Genomic DNA, 26,274 nt, shown 5'->3' on the forward strand with positions numbered 1-26,274 from the left:
GTGAACATGCATGATTATGATGAAAGTCATTATAATTATGATGCTGCCATCTCTGTTATGCTCATGTTTTTAGTAAAGATGCACTATAGTTGAAAAATATAATTCTGTTTTAAAAAATTTTGTTTTTGTCTCTTCTTGTATGTCTCAAGGCAAAAGTGCCATTGCACACAAAAATATGACATGCCTAGTCCTGAATATTTTATGTGTTTGATGTTTCAGCTCAAGCAATTATGTTTTGGTATTTGCGCTTAGAAAGTGGATGTTTTGGTGCATTGTCCTTGCAACTGCATGTAAACAACAGGTTTTAAAGGAAACATTATATGTCTGTCTCAGAGCAGCTCTGGGTTTATACCTTAGGTCAAGAACACGTACATCATTGTCACAAATGTTCTGTATTTTGTGGACATTTTCAAAGACATTAACTGACACAGCTATTTAGTTCTCATGAAAAAGCAGACATTTTTCAGTTGAAGGAAGTATTTAATGAAAGAGACAGGAAAAAGAGATGAAACAGTAATAGTCTACACTCTTCATATGCTTCATGTGACTGCAGCACTCACTCACTCACTCGCTCGCTCGCTCGCTCACTCACTCACTTACTCACTTGGGGCTGTGGGGTAGCCAAGTGGTTAAAGCATTGATTCATCACACTAAAGACCAAGGTTCGATTCCCCACATACGTACAATGTGCAAAGCCCATTTCTGGTGTCCCCCACCATGATATTGCTGGAATATGGCTAAAGGTGGCATAAAACCATGCTCGCTCGCTTGCTTACTCACTCACTCACTCACTCTGAAAGTAAAGCACAAGTCAGTTTACTGTTGCATTAGTCTATGAACCCAATCAGCTAGTTGTGAAGCCATCCTAAGCCATTAAGGATGATATTTTTAAAATTTTTATTGCTGGTCAAAGTGATGCTGATCATTATCAGAATCAGATTATTGTGTTATTTATTTGCTTAGTTGTAAAACTCTTTTACCATGCATAAAACGTTTATGCTGCTCTTTTAAAATAATGTGATGTTGAAATTATTTATGTATACTCAGTGAAACCATGGGTGGTGTGGTAGTCTAGTGGTTAAAGCGTTCGTTGGTCATGCCGAAGACTCGGGTCCGATTCTTCACATGGGTACAACGTGTGAAGCCCTGTCCCGTGATACTGCTAAAAGAGATGTAAAACCAAACTCACTCACTCATTCTGTGAAACCACGGAATATTTTGTAAATTAACCAAGATACAAACCAGCAGTACTATGATGCTTGGTCACCAAAGGGATACAATGCTGTAAGCAAATTGCAACATCTTGGGTGAAGTGGCCATCCCTGTTCTAAGGATGGCTGGTGAGAAGTACAGGTACATATGGTTTTACTCTTGATAAGAACATTAGCGGAAATAATTTCATTTTGAGTATCCGAGTGTTTATTCAAACTCACATAAATATTTGTGGGTTTTTTTCTTAATAATACTCAGAATGCTGCACTTAGTTCAAGTTGGGGAAGAATTGAAATAGTGTTAATCTTTTATGCCAGAGAAAACTTAAAGTTTTGAATTGGCGAAATGTGGAATATGACCTTTTTCAGAATTATAACTGTTGACCATGAATTTTGCAGAAATAAGAAAATTTGTAATGGGTTTTATAGGAGGTCAATTATTCATGGTCAGGAGTCATTTATCTCGACTTCTCATTATGGTCTTAAAAAACACCAGTCTTATTTGTAACCTCCAGATTTTGTTGTGTACCTTATTTGAAGACATTGACAAAAATCCTTCATGCTATCAACCAGAGTTATTGTTTGTTGTGTCTGTTTGGTACTGGTAAAGTAGACACATAATAGTGAGTGAGGTTTACACAGCTTTTATATAGCAATTTTCTAGTAATATCACGGCGGACACCAGAAATGGATTCTACACATTGCACCCAGGAGGGAAATCCAACCCAGGTCTTTGGCGAGACGAGTGAATGCTTTAATCACTAGGCGATCCAACGTCCCAGAAATATAATAGGCCCCATATGAATATTATAAGAAAAGCAAGTACAATCTGACACTGTGCTCAGTTTAGTTAGTTCGATAATGAAGGTAATTTGAATGTCTGATATGAGTACTTTAATGTACTGTTGTGTGAAATATAAGTTTTAGATATTTAATACTTTTACCAACAGAGTGAATATGTGAGTGAGGCTCTAATATGTTCAGGTCAGTGGAAATATTCTGTTCATGCCATGTGCTTTCTGCTACCCAGGGTGCAAGATGACTTGTGTGTGTGTTTTTAATAAGTCAAAAAAGGAAACAAGGTCATTTAGAAATGGACTGAGGAATATTGGTTACATGGTTAATAATATGGAATGTTCAGATCTGACAAAGATCATGTGTAATTTGTCATTGCTGTGATATACAAAGTGGGATGCTGTTCGTCTTTATCTTCCCCACGACACATTTTTAAAATTTGACAAGGCTGATATGGCAGAATGGAGATTTGAGTGAAGGAAGCGATGACAGGGTTGGGTGCAGTTGACTCAGTTAAATCTTTGGGGATATAAAACTTATTCAGGCACAGCAACGTTTTGCCATTAGCATATAATATTTATCTTGTTACCATAGCAACCTGATCTACATACACATCGCATTTGAAAAGTCATAAAATCTCACCATGATTGTGGCAGGGTTGATCAAGCTGAAGTTATGGTGGCGCTCAAGTTTGGACGAATTTCCTTCAGATCACTTAGTCAAATAGATTATGTGGGTTTCTGTCAAGATGTTTTGTCAGTAACCACTTTATCATTAACCTTCAGGAGCAGTGGAGTAACGCAGTGGATAAGGAGTTTGCCCATCATGTTGGACCCGGGTTCAATTCCTCACATGGGTACATGTGTGAAGCCCATTTCTTGTGTCCCCAAATGCTGGAATATTGCTAAAAGTGGCTTTAAACCCAAATCACTCACTCATTAATCTGAAAGAAAAAAGCCTAAAAAATTGCATGAAATATCCTAGGACTATGTCATTTGTGTCCAAAACTGTCTAGTGCTTCAGTGAAGGTTCTTACATTGTTGACATTCGGCTGACAAAGACGTCACTGAAAACTGTTCAAAGCCTTGTTAAACCTAACTCGGAATTGACAGTTATCAAAACAGATATCATCGTAACCATTCTGCACAATTTGTCGTGTCATTACTCTCAATTGTCTTGAAGAAGTTTCGATTGTGTTTCATGTCTCTTGCTGAAAGATGAAACAACACGGTTTCATTTGAATGAGTGAGTTAAATTTTATTTCAGTTAATAATAAATTTTAGTTTATATTAAAATATGTTCGTCTGACAATTTTGGGGGGTTCTGGGCTTCCTATGGTGGTATCATGAACTGAGTCTGAAGGAACTGAGTGGTTAGGCTCAGTGGCTTGATACCACTAACCTGATGGCTTGGATCATTGAGACACCAGAAGTGGGCTTCATACATTGTAGCCATTTAGGGAATTGAACCTGGGCCTTTGGCATGATGAGCATATGCTTTAACCACTAGGCTACCCCACCACCCCGAAAAAGAAATAAAAAGAAACATGCAGGAGACAATTATCGTGATATTTATACATGAGGTTGACAGATTCTGAATTGTATATGCTCTGTTTGACATACACTCTTTGTACCTACAGAACATATGAAGGATGGAGAACAGTGACAATCCCTGAGGGCCAGACAGAAGGAAGGAAGGAGGAGGATGAAGACAGGTAAGTATGGGGATGTGTGAAAAATACTATTTATTGAAGGAATTGTAATTTGTAATGAGGGACAGGGGCTTGTGAGATTGAATGTGACAGGACCAAATTTTATTACTGGCCCCTCTCTATCTTATGTAACCATTTTCACCTCTCCAAATACATGTTACATGGTACTGATATATAAAACAGAGAAACAATTTTCATTCCATGTTAAAAGTCATAACTTTATTATTTGAAAAGTGAAGTTGTTATTTGTTTTATCTCCCCTACCTTATTGTATTATCCCCTGCTGCGTGTTTTGCGTGAAGCAGGGTATTTAGTATTAGGCGCCACCTGTCCATACGTCCGTCCGTACAAATAGGAACATCTGAAGAAGTGTTAACTAGATATTTGGTACTTACGTTCATCACAGTATGGTGACCTCAACCTTTATTTCAAGGTCACAAGGGGACTTTAATGTTTTACCCTTGTCAGCAAGATACATCCAGAAACATTTTCATGATTTTCATATTCAACACCAGGCTTTAGGAAAGGTGCAAGGCAAGTGGATTTTGGTCACCTATACATAATTTTCAAAGTCATGGTGACACTTTGAAGATATCAGCATGTTTACCTTAATTGTCTAATATCTCAAGAATAGTTCAGTAGATTTTCTTCATAGACTTTCAAGACCTCCCTTGAATGTTCTTAATAAGCAATTTCTTAGTACTGTTTTTTGTATATTTCATACGCTATGACATTCATGTCAAGATCAAAGTAGACTTTGAAATTATATGTACGTTTGAACAGCTACAGAGCAAGATATCAAGAGAGGTTGACTAGTCATTATTTTGTTGACACTTAACTTCATCTTAAATTACGACCTTCACTTTCATTACTTGATAGGTTTGAATTGATCGTTAGCAATGGGAGATTATGCCACCGTGTCACATTATGACAATGCTTGTTCTACATTTTGGTGACACCTCCTTTTTTTGCTATCAAATCTTTACACAGATCACTTCTCTTACTCTCAATGACCCCAGCTCCCCTGTAGGACTGACGGACCCCTAAACCATGTATGACTGGTCTTCTCTGTATGACATCCTGACACTCAGGTGAAGTGGGGTTTACATTGCATTGAGGATTATTTATTAATCTGTACTACCCGTCAAAAGTTTAGATTCGCTAGTTTTAGTATAGGTACTTATTTCAGTCAACTGTTCTGAACCAGATTTCGCAAAATATTTCATACTGTTTAGACATACTCTTTGCACATAAACTGATACAATGTAAAACAAATTCATAACGTTGAAAATGTTATTGCCATCATTCAATGAATGATGAAACTCAGTAAAAATTTGTGAATTCTTAACAAAACTTTGCCCTGAGACGTTGCTGTTTATGGGTATTTGCAAGATATTTGCACATGTTTTTCAGTAATTTGAAGCATGATCCTCGTGCAGTTCATCAGCATAAGGTTTGCAGTTGGTTCCCCCAATTAGTGGAGAAATCAATCTTCGATGTAACCATTTACTTCTAGTGAGTGCTTTAAGTGACTCTAAACTTTTGATTGGTAGTAGTCATGATGTGTGGCTCATTGTAAGATGCTGTTTACATAGTGATAACCTACTGAGACTCGAGGCCTTCCAGTCCTAGTTTCATCCTCTTACTCCAAGCATCAGGCAGGGTAACTATAAGTACTATGTATTGTTTCCTCGAGGTCTAACTACCTGCCTTTGAGGATTGTCATAAGAGAAGACAGTTGGATAGTGGGCAAGGATAGCTGTGGTTAGTCCTGAGATTCAGTTGAATAGTTGTCCATGGTAATTGTGACTTGTGATCTCATTTTGTTGATTACGCAGTGAGTTAGACTCCTTTTGGCATGTGGTCCTGTGCATAGATCTCAAGTCATAAAGGTTGAATTTAAGCAATGTTGAGCTTGGAGAGTCCTTGGATGGCTGATCATGTTTGGCATCATAACTCCAGAACGTTCCTAGGACTTCAGTCCTGCCCCACAACAAGACGTGATACATGTGGTCTCACCTTAGGCACATGAGTTTGTACAAGTATGCCACTGTTCACCCAGCAGAAAATGGGTACCCGGTGGGAAAGGCATGGCTATAACCTTCTAGCGCATAACAGGCAGTTTGGGTTATCTGGGTTTCTAATGAACGCTTTGTATGAGCATGCAGTAGGTATGTGGAATTTAGCGCTTTAGAAGTACACATTATTAATGTCTTAAAATAAATATCCTGGCCATTTTTCCCTTTACATTTGTTAAAAGTTAAGTTCAAATGATACAATGTTTGATAGATGAGGAGCCAGATGAAAGTGGTTTTTCATGATTGAGCATGGAGCTGACATTCCTTTTAGTGCCTATCCTGAGAACAACCAAGACATCTGATAGAAGGAGGACTCTACCTCCCAGACTCAGTAATCAGGAAAACATCTTTTCCACCTTAGAAATATACTAATTCTGTTAAATATACTGATGGCTCATTAAGTCAGGACTGATTTTGAATGTAGATCCATGCCTTACTTGCCTTCAGAAATTGAGCTTTGGTTGGGTTCAGGCTCTAAAACAAATATTGTATTAGTCATTGGAGGGATTGAGCTGCAAGTTTTGAACATGCATTGTTGAGATCAACAAAATTGGTGTGAGCTTGACCCTCCTCTCCTTGAATAATAATTTGTTGTAGTCCTTCCTCAGTCTCAGTTACTTTGCTCCTTCTTTTCAAAACAAAACTGTATATCTTAATATGGTCACTGACAAAAAGTGTCTTAACCCTTAAGGTGTGACTTTCTTGAGTTTGTATATTTATGCACTTGTCATTCTTCTGGTGACATACTCAAGTAACTAAGGGCCTGAGATTTTGTAATCTTTTGAGGTAGTAGGGTTAGAAACAAAAACGCCAGAAGTAAAAGATTTCTGCTCAGATTCTGCCTCAAACAAACTGATTGCAAAAAATGGGTGTTTCGAGAAATATTATTTCATGGGTAACCCAAAATTGTTTCACTCTTTCTGTAAAGAAATATTGCTTCTCTCATATTAAATTGTCCCAACTCATGTGTTACTAGTGTCTGATGATGATAATTCCTTGTGAACCTAGTATTCTTTATGGTGGTATGTTCATATGTTTAGCGTTTGCAAGTTGCTAACTCCACCTCTTGCCTCTCTGTCAAAACCTGTATTTCTAAAGTTCTTTGGACTCTTTCACACATACAGGTTAAATGTTTTGCTTTCTCTAATGACAAAACTCTTAACAGCACAGAATCAGCATGGCAATAAGGTTTTTCACTTATGCTTTTCATGTAGGCCAATAGAATCCTGTCACAAAAGCACGACATTAAGAACTCGAGAACACATCTCAAAAGAGTGCTGTATAACGAGATATTGAAACCAGGGGACCATTGTCACTTTCGTGGCGGTTTGAATGAAATGTATCTTGTAGGACTTAATGGGATCAGAGATGGAAATGGATGATAAAACCGTACACCATGCTCATACCGTTTGTCGACAGTTTATGGTACTTTCACAATTATGAACTCTGCAAATAAGAGCCACATAAGGTATATTTGCTTGCATATTCGGTGTAGATTCTGCGTCCGTTAGTTAGGCGCGTGCAAGATGCAAAACATGCGTCACCAACCATTGTCAAGCTGTGGTGGATCAATAACACAGAAATGTACATATAAAGTTTGAGAGTGGGACTGTGGATAAAAGAATGCAAATACTCCAAGGTATTAATGGAGTAAAACTGGTCAAGAAGGAGTTTCCTCCTTAACTGCTGTTGGATGCCTATTGAATAAGAATGGTTGTATTTCTTTACCGAGAGGCCAAGTTCTGTTCAGGGCCTCCCACCTGTGACAATGCTCGTCCATATGTTACGGGGATCACATTGTCCCCGTGTCTGTATTCTACTTCAAGCCACCCAGCTGCGACAGGGGAATAATTTCATCTTTATTCCCATTGACTTTTCTCAAGACATTGTGGACAATATTATTACCTACAATTGTAAACTGGGAATAATTTAAACGCGGCGGCCAATGTTTCCACAGTTGTTGCTCCCCTGGTCCTCACTTCTTGGAGATTTCAGCTTTTAGAGAAAATATATTTTGGTGATGAATTTTAGATGTAACAGTATCTTTTCAAATTTAAATTCATAGTTGCCCTGTATTTTGAAAATATAAGTTTGTTAGGTGTTGTTTACATTTGAGTAATTATTTTGCTTTTATTGGGTCTTATGTAGATGTTGTATGATTTTGTGAAAACCACATGTTTAATGATTGAATACATGTAATCAATATGTATAGATTTGCATTGATGAGGTAATCAAGGGTCCCTCTAAATAGGCAGGAATTGAAAGGCGAACATCCTGGGTGACCAAAGATTTAGTAGATTCTGAAGCAAACCTCTAATACTGAAGGACCCCAAATACAATGTACTTCAGCCAGGATTTAATCAATGTACTTTTTGCAGACTGAAATTTTAAGTTCATGTCTACACTAAATGGGAATCACATATATTTCCACAATAAAGTTGCTAAGCATAAATATAGTTTTGTTATGAACACAAACCAATACGTCATAGATGAGACAGAGTCTTAAAAATGTACATGTGATAAATTACATATATGTATAACTTTCAGTAATGAACTAAAAGATTTCTTAGCTAAAAGACGTGAGTCCATTAGTCTCTATTTCTGTTCACATTAAAATGGCAGAACCACACATGATATGGCTTGTCAACATCACTGTTAATTTCATCTGGCCCATATGTCAAGAGCACAGATATGTCTCCTGCCAAGGAAAGGGTGTGGCACTTCTGTCTATTCTTACTTCTTTGGTAAGTCGGAATGTAGGGAGCACATGCTTCTTAACTTGGCCTAGATGGAAAGCGTTGACAATGCTGCCGTGTTCAGTGATACGGTTTGATGAGATTTCTTCACGGCTGGCAAGCTGTAATTAGTAAAGCACTGACAAAGGCATCGTGCCGTGCCATGTAAGGTTGATATGTGTGACTAGTTTTGAGAAGGCCTAATCAGATTATTTTCGGCGAGACAATGTATATTTCACGATCATAACCAGTATGGGGGATTATTCAAATCTGATAATTACAAATTCATGGTGTTCATAAAGGAAAGAAAACTTTTTTGTAGTGGGTTCCAAATGTATAAAAATATAGAAACAGATTCTGTATTTTATGACTATTTTTGAAAAGATAGTTTGATTTTTTTTTCTTTCTTTTCTTTGATGAAGGTAACGGGAGACATTATTACATGTAATGAATGAAATGGAGACAGCTCTAGAGTCTTATGTAACAGGAAATAATTCAGATGACAAAACTTTATGGATGATCAACTTCTTTATTTGAACAAAGGTGATGTTTTGGTATAGATTCTTATACTGTTTTCAAGTATATGTGGAAATGATAAGGTACACCAGTTTAGAACAAGACACATAAAACATTATTCCAATCAACTTCTGTTATGTTAATAAAACATGGTAGTAAATATTTTATCTGTTACAAATCCTGCATATCATAACATGAACTGGTATTAATAAATGTCGTCTTGAAATTTAAAAGCAAAATTAATAAATCCCTTTGCCAGGTTTTCACACATAATATTGTAACACAGATATGCAGATTGCAAATGAACAGATGTCACAGCTGAAATTATTTTAAAAAATCCCAGCAACTCAGATCTTACAAACAGAACTGCCTCCTTGGTGTAGTGGTTAGAGTGTCCGCCCAAAAGTGGAAGGTTGCCCCAGATGCGTCAAACCAAAAGATACTAAAATATATGTACTTCCTGCTCCCTGCCTGACGTTCAGCTTTTATGGGTAAACAAGGACTGGTCAGTTTGGAGTCAGTATAGTGGGTCTGAGTGGGGTTTTCATTGTTTACTGTGGCATGGCATCTCAGTGAGCTAGCACTATAAAACCAGTGTAAGTCTGGGTTAGTACAAGCAGTCACACATACACACGCATGCACATCATCGAATGAGGGAATGATTGTTAAGTACAACGTTAAGATCCCATTTCATTTCACCTCATCTAGTACCAGGATATGACACAGGACAGGAACATTCCATTTGATAACAATGGTGTGGTATGATTTGTCATGCTATGCGTTTTTATAGAAAACGACCAATATATTTTCAAGTCTGAAGCTTGTGACAACATCTTTGTTTCTTTCAATAAAAGTGCTAAAAAATGAAGAGACGTAACTGCAACAAGTAAAAAGAAACAATGGATGCGGAAATAACAAACAGAAATATGACAAATGGGCGGTGATGACTAACAAGGTTACAAAAAGTGTATAGAAATTACATACTGGACTATATGAAGTGAACAAAAGTGAACAGGGGTGTAACAAGTGACTAGAAATGAATGCAAGATGAATAGTATAGTGATTGCAGCTTTTACTTGTTATGCTGAAGCCACAGGTTTGATTCCACACATGGGTACACGGTGTGAAGCCCATTTCTGGTGTCTCCTGCTGTGATATTCCTGTAATACAGTTAAACTCACTCACCCACCCAGCCACCCACCCACCCAGCCACCCACTCACTCACTCACCCACTCACTCGCTTACTCACCCACTCGCTTACTCACCCACCCAATTGCCCCCTACCCCCCACACCCACCAACCACCACACACATACACACACAACTCGCTCACTCATTGTATCTAATCTGACATTTTTGTAGTTTCCAACACATTGTATTGTATATTACAATGCAGAAATACTATCACAACTTATTTTGCATGAACAACATGTCGCAGAGTACTGTTACCGACATCAAGTGATTACTTTAGCTGAAGTCAGCTATCTCAGATCGCTGGACCATGCAGGTAGTCATTCAGCCATCTGATGACAAGGCATGGCAGCACACCTGGAAGACAACACAAATACTGCAGCTTTCAAATGTATTTTACACTAATGTTTTTGCACATCCTGTAACTGGTGCAGCAAGGAACCACCTTGCCATTAGTGGCTTTGTTAGATAGATCGCATTACGACAGTCAGGTAATCAGTTTGGTTGTTTGCCACGTGGGAAGGGTGCACTGCTGAGATGAATTGTGCAACAGATGGTGCTGACAGTTTACACGCTTTGAGTTTGCATTGTGAGGCTACGTGTGTCATAAGTACAATCTTGGACTAGTTATTTTCAGGGTGCCATAACTGTATAAGGAGGATGGAGTGCATGACTAATAGCTGAGGTGAGGTGAAATGGGGTTTAACGTCGTACTTCAGCGTATTTCGCTTATATGACGACGTGTATATGTGTCTATGTGTGGATGCTTATACTAGCCCAGATGTTTGTAAACAAACACAGTTAAGCATAATACCCCACTCAAACACCTTTTACTAACTCCCAGGTGACCAGTCCTTCATTTACCTATTTATGCAAGCACCAGGCACGCAACATCAAGTACCATATTTTAATGTCTTGGTATGACGTGGCTTTGGATCAACCGATGACTCCCTGTTCCCCAGCGGGATGCTCTAACCATCACACCACAGGAGGGACTAATTAGGTGATAAACATTATGTGTTGGCCAATTTCCTGGTGTTATTGAGTATATGAAGCATGGGAATACATTTGGAGCCAATGGCATCAGCCGGAGGTTTCAAATGAAATATTCCCGTGCTACAAGTACTTAATAATACCCGGAAACTGGCCAACACATGATGTTTATTGACATTGTAAACAAAAAAGTATACCAAAGAGTTTTTCTGTCTGCACTCATTTACATCGAGTACCAGTACAGTAGTGAAATGTCATCAGCTGGCCGTTTCAGCTGGTTCCCATTTCTGAAGTTGCTCATTTGTGACATCATTCTAACTTTACGTCACAATATGATTTGAATGATGTCACTACTGTTGATGACACAACAAAACAATTGTTTGCGATGTTTCTATGTGTCAATATGCAATGAATAGTCTTGCAGTTTCCGTGAATCTAATACCATTTGATCATGTTTTTCAACCTTTTCTAATGTCTTTGTGATGTTGGAGTGTTACAAAAAGGAAAACAACATTCATTCACCATTATCATGAACGTGCTTAAAATGGACTAGAGGGAGGGAAGAGAGAGAGAGAGAAAAAAGAGAGAAAGAGAGAGAGAGAGAAAATGAGAATGAATTCCGTGCCCAGTGAACAAAAAACTTTCCCTAAAATTGCCATTGCTTGACCTGACCATTGTTTAGCTCTTTGGGATTGTGGGTTTAAAGTGGTCACCAAAAGCATGTGAGGGGCTGTAAGATAATAATTTAGTTGGTCAGGTTTGGTTTACAGTGTCTTATTAAACTCTAATGACATGAAGTGTTGCTCACATTATTAATCACTTGTTTGTCTGGCCTAAGCTTGATATATTAATTGACAGATGGCATTGCTGGAAAACTGCAATGTGTGCCGTATTAAACAAGAAAAAGTACAACACTATGTTCCCCATAAGTGTTCACAGCACCACTTATAGATTAGTATTAATCATTCTGTATCACAAGTGTATATAACGGGAACTGGTCAATACTAATATGGTTGTGACAGCTGATGCAATGTGTGGCCCCCGCGTTGACCATTGATTCCAATACACTTGGCTTGTGCTGGCCCTTGACCCTTGACACCTCCTGTCACATGACAGATAACAGGGACTAATTCCAAACTGATTACATGTTCACTGGACTCACACCTTGATGAGAGACAAAATATCTTGTCTTCTTCTTCTTGTTGAAATATGCTTTGTATATCAAGTTTCTTAAACATACTATGTAATAACTTCCGACCCTATAAGAAAAGGTGGATTAAAGGATGGTAGGTTGTTGTAGTGTGGGTTATAGGATGGTAGGTTGTTGTAGGGTGGGTTATAGGGTGGTAGGTTGTTGTAGGGTGGGTTATAGGATGGTAGGTTGTTGTAGGGTGGGTTATAGGATGGTAGGTTGTTGTAGGGTGGGTTATAGGATGGTAGGTTGTTGTAGGGTGGGTTAAGGATGGTAGGTTGTTGTAGGGTGGGTTATAGGATGGTAGGTTGTTGTAGGGTGGGTTATAGGATGGTAGGTTGTAGTGTGGGTTATAGGATGGTAGGTTGTTGTAGGGTGGGTTATAGGATGGTAGGTTGTTGTAGGGTGGGTTATATTATGGTAGGTTGTTGTAGGGTGGGTTATAGGATGGTAGGTTGTTGTAGGGTGGGTTAAGGATGGTAGGTTGTTGTAGGGTGGGTTATAGGATGGTAGGTTGTTGTAGTTTAACCTAAATTATATGTTGCAAAGTAATTTGTAAATAATTTTGGTTACATTTTTTTCACCAGGCAAGTTGTTTCTTAAATTAGCTTAGGACATCCAGCCAGAAATTTCAGCGTAGTAAATGCTGTGGCTTGTTTTACTGTCTGAACAGCTGTGTGATTGTGTGCTTTAACAGCTTACATTGCAATATAATCAATATCTGGACAAATAAACCCCCAAATATTGAAGACTTGTCAAATCATGTAAGATATGGTGTTTCTGAGGGGGAGAATATGGTGTCATTGTGTGACATTTTGTATGATATATTCAAGGGCTTTATCCCAATTCAGATAGATGTGCAGCATGACGTGTTAGCCTGAGAGGGCATGTCAGGACTTGCATTAGAGAAACATTGCTGAACATTGCTGAACATTGAAGGAGGGGGCCACATTTTAACCAGACATGAACACTTAATTTTTGTTGTCATCAGGGTGAGATTAGGATTGCCCAGTTGTCCAAGCACTGACAGATCACCTCAAGCATGGGTTTTAGTTTTATGTGGATAGAAAGTATTAAGCCTATCCTCAGTGTGTCTAGGCTGAACCCAGATGTTGTTAAGACAATTTTTAATTTGTGCTTTGTTTTCTTAGATTCAGAACTATTTTTACCATTGCATTTTACTGCTTTAAACTGAATTTATTCAAAGCAAACATTAAGGGCTCTGCCCTTCCTGGTGTGGCGTTGTTAAATCCTAATGTATTCATATATTAATCTTGATGGGTCTTTGTTTTTGTAAAATCCCAGCTCTTCTTATTTGTAAGGGGCAGAGAGTTAGCCCAGTGGTTAAAGCATTAGATCATCACACCGAAGACCTGGGTTTGATTCCCCACATGGGTGGATTGTGTGAAGCCCATTTCTGGTGTATCCTGCTGTGACATTGAAGGAGCATTGTTAAAACCACTGTAAACCATACTGACTTGTTCCGTCACCATAACCCAACAATTAACAATATGCTTTATCACAATGATCATTCCACTCTCTGATGAAACCCTGATTTTATGTGACAAACGATCTCAGAGCTCTAATTTTTCTGCAAAGTTATATTTATCTTCCATATGGAACCATTTCTGAAGCAAAACTGGAAATAAAAATTCCTATTTCATATTTTTTGCTCTGACACATTCTCATCAAGCTACCTGGATATTTTTCCAGGTGATATCATACAGGTAAGCGTCAAAGACAAACATATCACCTGTCCAGTGTTTTAACACACAACAGGGGGTGGTTTATCCAGGCCTGTACGCGAAGCACCTGTTCAACATAACCTCATTTACAACAGGTGCTTATACGGTATAATTTGCTTTCTAAAACATTATGGTTTGGAAAACTTACAAGAGATATTTTCGTTAGATTGTGACAGGTGTTTGTTTTCCCATTTATTAATTATAATCCACTTTTTTCAGGTATATGTAAATAAATCATATTTTATCTCACCATCTGCGGCAGTGGGATAGTAAATCTATATCCTGGGCCCATTCCTCAGGACATTGTGATGTTTAAGCTTTGATTTTAAAGATTTTAAATAAGTAAATTAATCATTGGAATTGATGTGTCTGGAGTGACACAGTGAGTAATAGTGGTAGGTTGATTCTGCTTCAGGTGACAAATGGGTTAGATGCCTTAGACCACCTATGAAAATTTCTGTTTCTTGTCACTGATTCAGTATATATTGGGGTGTAAGGTTTTGTATAAATTTGACTGCTCAATTCAGTTGTATTTCCACAGTTTTTAGTTATTGTTGGTCAGTTCCATTCTAGGCATATATATTATATCCTATATGCCATACCTTTTTATATTTAATTTCATATTTTAATACGGTGATAAATTTAGGTATAAGTGGCTTGTAAATCGCAGTAAACAATGAATAATAATTCAACTTATCTACCTGTTTATTTTCAAGAGAAAAGTAATAAATTATGTAATAATTAGGATATTAGCTCCCATGGCATCATAATTCCTGTCACAAGTGCCAGAAGTTTAGTTATTCTCAACATGCTCAAACTTGACATTTATGTGTGACGGGCATTTGTTATTTTCAGAGAAGGTTTGGCGTAATATATCATTGTTGAAATGTGAAACTCATACAATTCAGTCACCAGATGCGTTACTTAAACTAAGTCTTTATCTTACATTAATGGTTTTGGAAAGGGAGTTTTAGTCTAAGATGATCTGATTATGTGTTACCTGCAAATCAAATACATGTCACTTGAAGTGTTTGGCCCTTCTATTTTGCATGTTGCCTGATATATATTCAAGGCAAAATTTGTCATCATGCTCTTGTGGCTGTTGCATGAATGTTGTTCAAAACAGTGTTTAACCTCACCCACCCAGACAATCAAGTGATCAAAAGCATGATTATCAATCGAGGCAGTAGGGAACCAAGGACGTGGCAACCAAACCAACAAGTATGACCACCCGATCTTATGACAAGCATGTGCTACTGAAGGCTAGTTCTAACCAGGACCTCCCTGGATCTAATTTAATACCAATTAAAGCAGTGATAAACCTAAATAACTCACTCACTCTTTGCACTTTAACCTTCTTAGTCTTGTGATGAACACATTAAATTTTATGGAAAAAACCGGTATAACAAACAATGTGCATAATCATATCTGGTTTACATTAGTTTGGTAACCATGGAATCAGTGTCTTTTTTAATAAAATCCTACTTGGTATGTGATGGTAAAATACAAATAGGACAATTCATGGCGTAGCAGGGAAGTGTATGGAAATATGAACACCATCAATAAGATAATAGTGCCAAGACATGCCAGTTTATGACGCTGTGGTGTGTGCATTGCTGGTAGTCTCCCCTACACAGAGTGCTGCATATCTCTGAACGCAGAGTCGATACATCTGAGTTGCTCATTATATCATCATTGCTTACATTAAAATTGTTGATTAATACCCACAGTTTGATAGGTCACTCGACTTACTGATAAACCTGCTTCTACGTCCTTTGGGTGTTGTATGCATTTCAGACATGGAGGTCAAGTTCAGCCCTCATTTTCAAGATAGCCAAGATGATAAACTTTCTGGGATGTTTTTCACTAAATGTGTGGGATGCTTTTAAGACATGCTACTCATCTTCAGTGTTGTTGTTTGCACGGTGGCGTTGTTGTTTGTTCATCACTCTGTCACGTCGCACATGACGACATGGATTTTGAATCTGATTACATGTATACCCTGATGATGAATTCTGGGGCTGTAGTCACAGACAGTGGTAGTGTTAGAAGCTGAATTCTGCAAAATTATTAAATATTAAGTCAAATAATCCGCCAGGAAAAATATCTCCTGCTTGGTATTACAGTTGTAATGCATTTCCACATCATGAAGACATTATGTTTTTGTAATATATTCATTGTGACCTTAAATTAATTACGAAATTCCAGGCTGTTTTCATATCAAAACCAATATTATCATTCTCATAAAATGGATACCAGAAAGGAGGATGTTTGTTGACTAAGAGTGCTTATGTGAAAAGTCGAGACTAGTCTTAGATGGTATGTGATTCTGTAGATTTATGTTTGTTCCACACTCTCCATTAGTGAGTGAGTTTTAAGCGATACTCAACAATATTCCAGCTGCATGGCAGCAGTCTGTAAACATCCGAGTCTGGACCTGATAATCCTGTGATCAACAACATGAGCATCAATCAAAGCAATTGGGATACAATGACATGTATGAGAAGTCAGCAGAATTCCTTAGTCACCTCTTACGAAAAGCATGGGTTACTGAAGACTGGTTCTAACTCAGATCTTTGTGCATCTGACTCTCCATGAAGGGAGACCTACCCGTGACTCTCCATGAAGGGACAAGTTTATGATACCATGTGTCTGCTCTGCTTTGATCTCCAAATCCGTGGGGTGATGGAGTCATCTAGTGGTTAAAGCATTAGCTCATCATGTCAAAGGTTCGATACCTCATTGGGGATGAGTACTATGATCCAGGTGTCCCTGGCCGTAATATTGCTGGAATATTGCTCATTACTCCCTCCTTCACTCACATACTCACCCTCCCATTTCGTTACTTGATTCTTAATGGACATGAGGGCATGGAAGTGATGCATGGAAGTGATGTATGGAAGTGATGTATGGAAGTGATGTATGCCTTTTCTTCACTGGAAGCTTTTGAAACAAAGGACAAATATTAACTCAGAAATCCCTTGGCTACTTGTCTAAGACTTTTTGTGGTAGTGTTCATTTGCATCAACCTTTTAGTACAAGCCATGTTGTGAAGGGAATTAGGGCTCTGTAAGTCATTCCAATCTTGAGGTATTTTTGTAAAACCCATTTCATTGCATATCAAAACCCAACAGATCACATTTTTTATGAAAAATTAAACATTCAAGGTGACATTTTCAACACCACAGTGCCACTGTGGTGCATATTCAGGAACTTGGTATTTTCAGTGAACAGACTTTTGAGGTTATTTCGCATCCAAATCTCCTGTTTTCCCCAAGTGGGAGATGTGAGTTTTTAGTATTTCTACATAAGATAGATGAGACAAGTGTTTAGGTGAGTCTGTGCCTCCGTCTCAAATGTCGGAGTGTATTTTTATTAATGATGCAAGGTGGAGGAGTGATGCAGACTTTAATCCATCTCTTTAAGTACCCTCTCTGTATGTCAGAAGACGTAGAGTGTTGTCCCAGTGAGTGTTTAAATCATTTTATTACTGTCACAGGCAGCTGTAATCCTCGCTGGTGTGATATCTCCTTATCACTGAAGCTGGTATAGATTTTGGCAGAAATGAACCAAATTAATTCCTGTTTGACAAATAAATCTATATAATTGTATAATCCCTTGGTGGAAACTGGAGCGAAAGCTTGTCAATATTTTGTGGTGAATATTGACTTTGCTCGACATTGTAAGGGCTTGATGATGTTCTCGAAGCCACGTTTTGGCAGTCAATTTTATTGATGGATTCCTCGGCTGTTTTCTCCAGTTTATTCCGTCTGTTCCAGGCTGACTGAGAATGGGGGAAATCGTGTCCTGGCTTCGGCCTTTTCCCTGAGTGGACAGTACTTTGCCGTCTGCGACAACCAGAAACAGCTCCATCTGTACAGGACTGGACAGGAGTGGACGCTGGTCAGTACAAGGTAAGGCAGCATGATATGTTTGTGTTTACAGAGGAATTCTGCTGCCAAGACGGCAGAGGAATCACATGACCAGATGCCGACTTGCACCAAACAAGCGCCGCAGTTCATGCGCGTGTTTTCCGCAGACGGTTCCGAGAATGCATGCATGATTCGAGTAAACTGAAGAAAAATTTGCAAGCTGGAAGCTTTTGTTAGCTTAAGCTTCCAAGACTGCAGTCCCCCTTCCCTTAAGATCTCCCCCACCCAAGAAGAGATCAATGAGATCCCACCAGATGGTAGGCCTTCTATGTGCAGAGGAATATTTTGTGGAGCATGTGAAGTGGGGATGGGTTCGTCAGCTGATCCAATGCTAGAATTACACTGCTCAGGGCAGCTCTGAGCTGACGAGGCAGAGCGCGAACAGAACCTTGTTCTGGTCCCGCCAGTAATTAGAATGTGTACGGAATGAAAAGCTCCATGGCTGAAGTGTGTGGAGGGCTGTCCAGGTGTTGGGCAGACTGGGTTGCGCGAAGACTCCAAGTACTTTCACTTTAACGCCGATAAAAAGTGCTCTTGGAATTGGTTTTCCCTCCTATTTTTACTGGTGATTGTTCTGTCTCTTGGTGTTAATGGCTTCAATAGGATTGCCAGATTATTCAGCTGAATATGAATTGAGATTTCATTTTAATCAATGAAAAAATTAATTAAAAGTTTGAATGATAATGTTGGAGGATAGATGTTTGATTATGAATAGATAGTTATGAATTTGTGTTTTGTAGTTTTTTAACTGTAATTTAGTTCCTATTTTTTGGTGGGGTTTGCAGGTTCTCCAGGGAGAAAGGTCTCTAATGTGACCTACTTCTTGTCTGTCTCCATGGGAACAGTGGGTCTAAACAAGTCCCCAGCAACTTGTTCAGGTTGTAGTGAGTGAATGAGTAGGTAAAGGTTTATGCTGCTTCAATGTTCCATCAGTATATACATGGGAAAGACCAGAAATGGCTCCTCAAATTGTATCCGTAATGGGAACTGAACCCAGAACTTTGGTACGACCAGCCACAAAACTGCCCCAATTCCCTATACTGTTTCTAAAGGGCTGATTTATTGACGTTGTTGCCAGTGTACTCAAAACCTGTGGATTAGCGCTCATACTGTCTGTCACTAGTTTCTCTGGTCCAGATGTATTCACCTGTTGTCATATATGTTGCTTGAACAAAGTTAGAGATCACCTGATTTTGTCACATTTTGAAAACAAACAGCGGTGATGATTTTTCTGATAGAGCCAATTGTTGGTGTTTAACTTATTTTGAGAGATATAGTTTGTGTTTCCCTTCAGTAGTAAAATTCTCTGATCCTACACCAGTGACAAGTACTGACACTACACCAGTGACAAGTATCGTTGCTACACCAGTGACAAGTACTGATGCTACACCAGATACAAGCATTGATGCTACATCAGTGACAAGTACTGATGCTACACCAGTGACAAGTACTGACGCCACACAAGTGACAAGTACTGACGTTGCACCAGTGACAAGTACTGATGCCACACCAGTGACAAGTACTGACACTACACCAGCGACAAGTACTGATGCCACACAAGTGTCATGTACTGACACTACACCAGTGACAAGTACTGACGCCTCACCACTGACAAGTACTAACACTACACCAGTGACAAGTACTGATGCCACACCAGTGACAAGTACTGACGCCACACCAGTGACAAGTATCGATGCTACACCAGTGACAAGTACTGACGTTGCACCAGTGACAACTACTGACACCATACCAGTGACAAGTACTGACGTCACACCAGTGACAAGTACTGACGCCACACCAGTGACAAGTACTGATGCCACACCAATGACAAGCACTGATGCTGCACCAGTGAGAAGTATTCACAGTAAAGAAGTGACAAGTACTGATGCTTCACCGGTGACATGTACTGATGCTTTATCAGTGACAAGTACAGATGCTACATAAGTGACAAGTACTGACGCTACACCTTCTTGTCCTGTGGGCTCGTCTTGAAAGTCTAAGGATCCTAGATCCTAGTGCAGGAGACTTTGGGTCAGAAAAGGTTTCTGCCTCATCATGTCTTGGTCAGATTGTATTTACCTTACAAGTCAGAACTATGGGGGCTTTTGTTTCAGGAAGTGTCTGTGCTTCATCACGTTGTGACCAGACTGTATTTACTGTAAAAGTCAGAACTATGGGGGCTTTTGTTTCAGGAGATGTCTGTGATTCATCATGTCTTAGCTGTATGAGCCTAGTAAGAAGGGGATTGGATGGCCAGACACTGTGACTTTGTTGATTGCATTTCATCCACTGACCAAGAATTTGGTTTTCAGTTACACGTCTACCTGGCAAGATTGATTACTTTGCAGATTGTGTTGTTGTAGTTTCAGAATCACTGACTGCCTTAAAACAACATTCAGCCACTATTAGCCATATTGATGTTGTTTTTTAATAGTGCTGACTCCATCATTAAAAGCTAAGTGTTCACTTGCACATCCTGAGTGTAGTTGGGGTAAGAAGACAATAGTTAGCGAGTGAGTTTGGTTTGATGCCGCTTTTAGCAATATTCCAGGAATATCATGTTTGGGGGACACCAGAAATGGGCTTCTCACATTAATCCCATGTGGTGAATGGAACCCGGATCTTTGGTGTGATGAGTGACTGCTTTAACCACTAGGCTACACCACTGCAATAGACTGAATTATCAATGCTTGAAACAGTATATCGGTCGTATCACCGTCTGTGTGACAGGGAATCAGGCTGTCAAACATAGAAGCAATCTGGACCAATCGAACCCATAATCCTACATTTCAGGTTTTAGAAATTCAACTTTTCACTGCTACCCTGCAGGACTCCAGGTGCTTCAACCACTGTCTCTATACAGTTGAATAAAAACAGAGAATCCTGGGATATTTTAGATCAGTAAAACCATCTATGGACAGTCTAACATACCCATTGAAATGAGTTCTGGTAACTTCATTTGATAGCAATTATACAATGCTTTAAAATGTAATCAATCTTTAGCTGTTTCACTCGACTTCTTATAGACACGGTGTCAAATGGTTCCAAATTGGTAAACAACTTTTGTGATTGAATGCCTTCCTGTTAAAAACAAGAAGCATCTATTGTGGAGCGATGTTAAACCTTGTGAGCGACACAAAGTAATTTAAGTTCACCACTGCTGACATCTGATAGGAAGGTCCTTGAAATCAATTGATTAGGAGAGATTCATATTGGGTTTTAAAAACTCACCCACCCATCTTTAGAGGTAGGGATCGAAAGGCTTACAGTCATGATTTTCTAATTTGGAAGGAAATTACAAGTTTTGTATGTTTTGCTTGTGTGGCCATTGCACAGCTTTCCTGATAGGATGGTTGAAGGATGTGGCGGCTAGGGTAGGAGAAATTACTGGCAAATCAATGAAGATAACTTTTGAGACAATGCATCACACAGGTGTTACCAAGTCTTTTATGGTGTCGTTATTTCTCGTCTGCTTTTATGATTGGTTTTATTGTTGTGGTTGTGACTCACTTTGTATAGACGTGTGATGAAGCTGCCATGCTGGAGGAGATGCTCAACCTGGGTACAGACACGGTCCTAGCAGAGAGCGTCCTAGCAGAGAGCGTCCTAGCAGACAGGGTTCTAACCGAGAGGGTCCAAGTGGACAGGGTCCTAGCAGAGAGCGTCCTAGCAGACAGGGTTCTAACCGAGAGGGTCCAAGTGGACAGGGTCCTAGCAGAGAGCGTCCTAGCAGACAGGGTTCTAACCGAGAGGGTCCAAGTGGACAGGGTCCTAGCAGAGAGCGTCCTAGCAGACAGGGTTCTAACCGAGAGGGTCCAAGTGGACAGGGTCCTAGCAGAGGGGGTCTTAACAGAGAGGTCCAAGCAAAGGGGGTTCTTTTGAAGGAGTTATATCAGATGAGGTCCTAGAAGGGAGGGTCCTGTCATACAGAAGTCCCACTGATGGGATAGTATCAGACAGCATGAGACAGTGTTTATCAGGGAGGGTCCTATTAGAGAAGGTTCTGGTGATTGGGTCCTATGATACAGAACCTTATGACAGGGTCCTGATACATGGAAAAGTTTCAGAAGGATTTTCTCCAGAATGGCAATTTTGGATGGAGTGGTTGTTTGATAGACAATACTATTAGACAATGAGATACTAAACAGCATCTTATGAGAGATGGACACAGTACTTGGCAGGGCTCTTCTTCAGCATGATTGTGATTACCTCAAAACACTATTTGATCAAAGAAGTAGAAGACGAAAGATATGCAAAAGGACTGAAAGAATGTGAGAATAATGAATGGTTTAATTTGGATATGCCACAACTATCATGAAAAACAAGGTAGATCTTTTTAGAATATAGAATGATAGAAGTATGACTGAAGGAGAATGACAAGAGAATCTCGGATAGATGGTAGATCGAAGTAAGACTGAAAGAATAGGAAAGATGCAGTACAGTGGTCTAGGGTAGAGAGATAATAGGTTCTAGTTCGTGGAAGAAGGGAGAACTGCAATGTAATGTATGATAACAAGAATGGATGAGCAGGGAATAAGAGAAATGGTGCATATCAATCTGTGACAGGGAGGTGTTAAAGGTAAGTTGAAAGGTATAATGCAAGGTTTTGCATATAGTGTAACAAAACGTGTGTTACTTTTGTAATTACACTGTCTTAATAAAGTAAAGATTTGAATCTCAGATGGGACCCAACCCCAGAATTACTAGAATCTGTACTTTACTAAGAGAGTGTAATCCCAATCATATGATCTCTGGCCTTTGACCACTTTCTAATGGCATTGTGTAATCAAAAACATATCATAGTTTTTTTTTCATATGTCTTTGAATAAAGTTGCAGGTTTTGCTGTATGTTAGACACAGAATTCTCTCAGGAGAACAAAGGAATTATTAATCTTATCTTACAGGTGTTGAGAGATGAAATGTCTCTAGCACAGGTGTCTACAGACCAACATGTTCTCTTTGCTGCTCGTGCTCAGGTGTCCACGATAATGTTTCTTATGCAGGTGTTTAAATGTAAAATCATCTCTTACATGGATGTCTACAGAAAACAGATTGTTCAATCACAACAAGCTGGCACCAGAGACAACACAACTCAAACAATTTCAGGGCTCAACTTAATGTTTGGAACTTGCACTGGTGCAACCTGAAACTGCGAAATGCAACCACATTTATACCAACTTGCACTGGTGCAACTTGAAACTGCAAAATGCAACCACATTTATGCCAACTTGCACTGGTGCAACCTGAAACTGCGAAATGCAACCACATTTGTACCAACTTGCACTGGTGCAACTTGAAACTGCGAAATGCAACCACATTTATACCAACTTGCACTAAGTGCTTGTTAATATTTTGCTGTTTAAAGAACACAGACTTTAGCTGGAAACAGAACATTGATGGACTGTCCTGATTAATCACTGCATGGACAGTGATGTAATGATTGGTGCTGTTCATGTCTTGAAATTTTATGAAATAAGGACGCAAAATGTTTTTGATCTGAATCAATCCCAAAACTCCACTGTTATATATAATTTCATAGTGAACACAGGTGCAGCTGGGTTTTTTGGTGGTTTTTTTTGGTGCAGCAAGAATATTACCTACGGTTACACCAGGTGCAAGGAGTTTTTATTTTTATTAAATCAAGCCCTGAGTTTTATTCCTGTGTAATTCTAACAGTTACACTCTGACATATGTTCACTCTCTGAGCAGCATGACTGTCACACACTGTCCAATATATATCTGGCACCAAGGAAAAAGATTTGGTTTGATATCAAAGTATATCCCAAGTCCATTTCCAATATTTGTGCACATAAATACTCAATTATTCCACAGGGAAATGTACATCGACTCACACCCGCCTGTCATTTCTCACATGGCTGCGAGACTTTGGAGGCTTGAATTTCGCTCTTGCGTGAATCCACTGGGTTAAACTCTACAGCACTGAAAGCTTTACCGGTAACAGAGTTCACCGATAAAAGGTCCCCAGTCGTGGGATTGAGTAGCGAGTGTATACTGCTCTTGATTCCATATTGGCATTAAAGGACAAGGAAGCTGTATATTGAGCTGGGTTTGATGCAGTGGCGTCACTTACATCTACATTGTTATGGACGAGTTATTGACAATATTGCTCTGATTGTTGAGCAACAGGATTAGTTTTGACATGGTCGTATCAATTGTGAAGGGTTTAGCCATGTTTTGTTTTTGAAGGTCAAACTGGCAGGAATGGTTGGTAATTTACTGCGGCCTTTGAAATCTTAACTATGAATTGTTTGTCCTTCAAGGTGACAAGTGTGTTTTTTTTAGTGGATATGAAAGCGAAGAGATTTTGTTAGCTGTACTGAAAATAAGCGGTTATCATATTCTCTTCAATCCTTTTGTACTTATGAACTCAAATGGTTTCAAAATAATCTTTCTCTTAAATGACATAAATCCTTGATCTTTAGGTGTTTTTAAAATATAGATCTATCCAGTTCCAGCTGATATTATGTACATATAACATTAACTATGGAATTGCTATTTAGTTTTTGTTCTTCATTTGAAGAATGTTTCTCGGGAAGCACGCCTTCTACAATAGATACCAGAGAAACAGAGACACTGCCTGACATATAAAAAGTTACACTTCATGAAACTTTATTCCTTGCTCATGTCAAAAAGCAGCTCTTATACGACTCATTCCTAAGATCCCCAACAAAATATACATTTCAGCGATTGAGCAAACTTCTTGTTGTGGCCCGCCTTTTCCATCAACTAAAGACACTTTCCAAGCTGCAATTTGACGGATACATTAAATCTTTTAGCAATTTTTTTAGACAGATTAATTAAATTGCAGGCTTTCTCTTATTATTCGCAGGCAGCTTTAAAGCACATCCTGATAGTTTAATTGGAACAGGACCATTTCCATGGGTTTGTGAAATGCGCTATTTTTAACAGCATTATGCATGCATTAATCCGAGTTGTCGACTATGTGCTGGAGCTTCTGAAATAAGACCTACGGAAGTTTTCAGAGGGAGAGATTTCATATTGTTGCATTGTTGCATCCATTGTTGTACGGCGCGCTGCTGTTACGCCTCAGATCTCTGAGTGAGTGGTGGGCGCTCTATTTCCTGTTGGGCTGACGTTATTCCTCATTCTCACGATGCTGCCTGAAAATTGATATGGAAATATGTTGCGATTGACAAGCAGGGAAAATGCTGCCTAAGATTGCGTTGCAGTGTTTTGACCGGTGTACAGTCATTTGTACAGTATCATGGTGTACATAGTGTTTGTGTTGTCATGGTGATGCCAGATATGAAATGACCGTATCCAAAGACTGTATATGATTATTGCCACCAAGTCAGAAACTGAATTTGTAAAAGCTGTACTTAGTCTTGGTGTTGTCAGTGCTGACAGTGAGGCAGCAGTAGTGTTAGGTGATTAATTCCAATCGGTATTATGTTTGGTCTTTCTTAGGACACAGTGTTTATTTTTTTTAATTCTTATGCTCTATTGGTCAAAATACACATATCCATTTATGTGTGACTGGTTTCCCAGAAGCTGATTTGGTCTGTTTTGGTCAAGCTAGTTTAATTTCTTTGGACAATGCATATTTACAACTAGGCAATTTCATGGCAGTACTCACTTGGAACACTGATAGAGATGCTCCATCAATCTTTCACTGACTCACAATTTTTGTCACAAAGAAACTCATACACAGTACTCAAGTTTCACACTGTATGAAATGATCACTGAGTATTGAGCTCTCCCACAGTACTAAACTGTCACAAAGTACTCAACTCTCACATAGTACTAAATTGTCACAAAGTACTCAACTCTCACACAGTACTAAACTGTCACACTGTCTCACATATATATCTGGTGTCCCCGACCATGATCTTGCTGGAATAGTGGGTGGTGGGGTAGCCTAGTGGTTAAAGTGTTCGCCTGCCATGTCAAAAGCTCCAGTTCAATTCCCCACATGGGTCCAATGTGTGAAGCACATTTCTGGTGTGTGCTGCATGGATATTGCTGGTAGTGAAAAGTGGCGAAAACTCAAGTCACTCACTCACTCTGGAGTATTGCTTAAACCCTACTCGTTTTCAATTCTCATTCAGTATTCAGGTCTAGCGTTACACACCTGTCACATGCACAGTACTGTCACAGTACTTCTGTAGTACTTCCCGCACAGTATTTGCATAGT

The 26,274-nt window shown here is 39.1% G+C and overlaps 1 protein-coding gene across 2 annotated transcripts in view; it reads left to right on the forward strand.

The window, feature by feature from the left end:
- Positions 1–26,274, forward strand: part of LOC137261825 (tRNA (guanine-N(7)-)-methyltransferase non-catalytic subunit WDR4-like) — a 114,686-nt gene that overhangs the window by 9,767 nt on the left and 78,645 nt on the right. For both annotated transcript variants that reach the window (XM_067799617.1, XM_067799616.1), the window contains exons 3-4: positions 3,646–3,720; positions 17,946–18,080. In XM_067799617.1, coding sequence (XP_067655718.1) covers positions 3,646–3,720; positions 17,946–18,080 — 210 coding nt within the window. The remainder of the gene's footprint in view (positions 1–3,645; positions 3,721–17,945; positions 18,081–26,274) is intronic.

The sequence above is a fragment of the Haliotis asinina genome, chromosome 14, assembly GCF_037392515.1.
Source record: "Haliotis asinina isolate JCU_RB_2024 chromosome 14, JCU_Hal_asi_v2, whole genome shotgun sequence".
Taxonomy (NCBI): Eukaryota; Metazoa; Mollusca; class Gastropoda; order Lepetellida; family Haliotidae; genus Haliotis; species Haliotis asinina.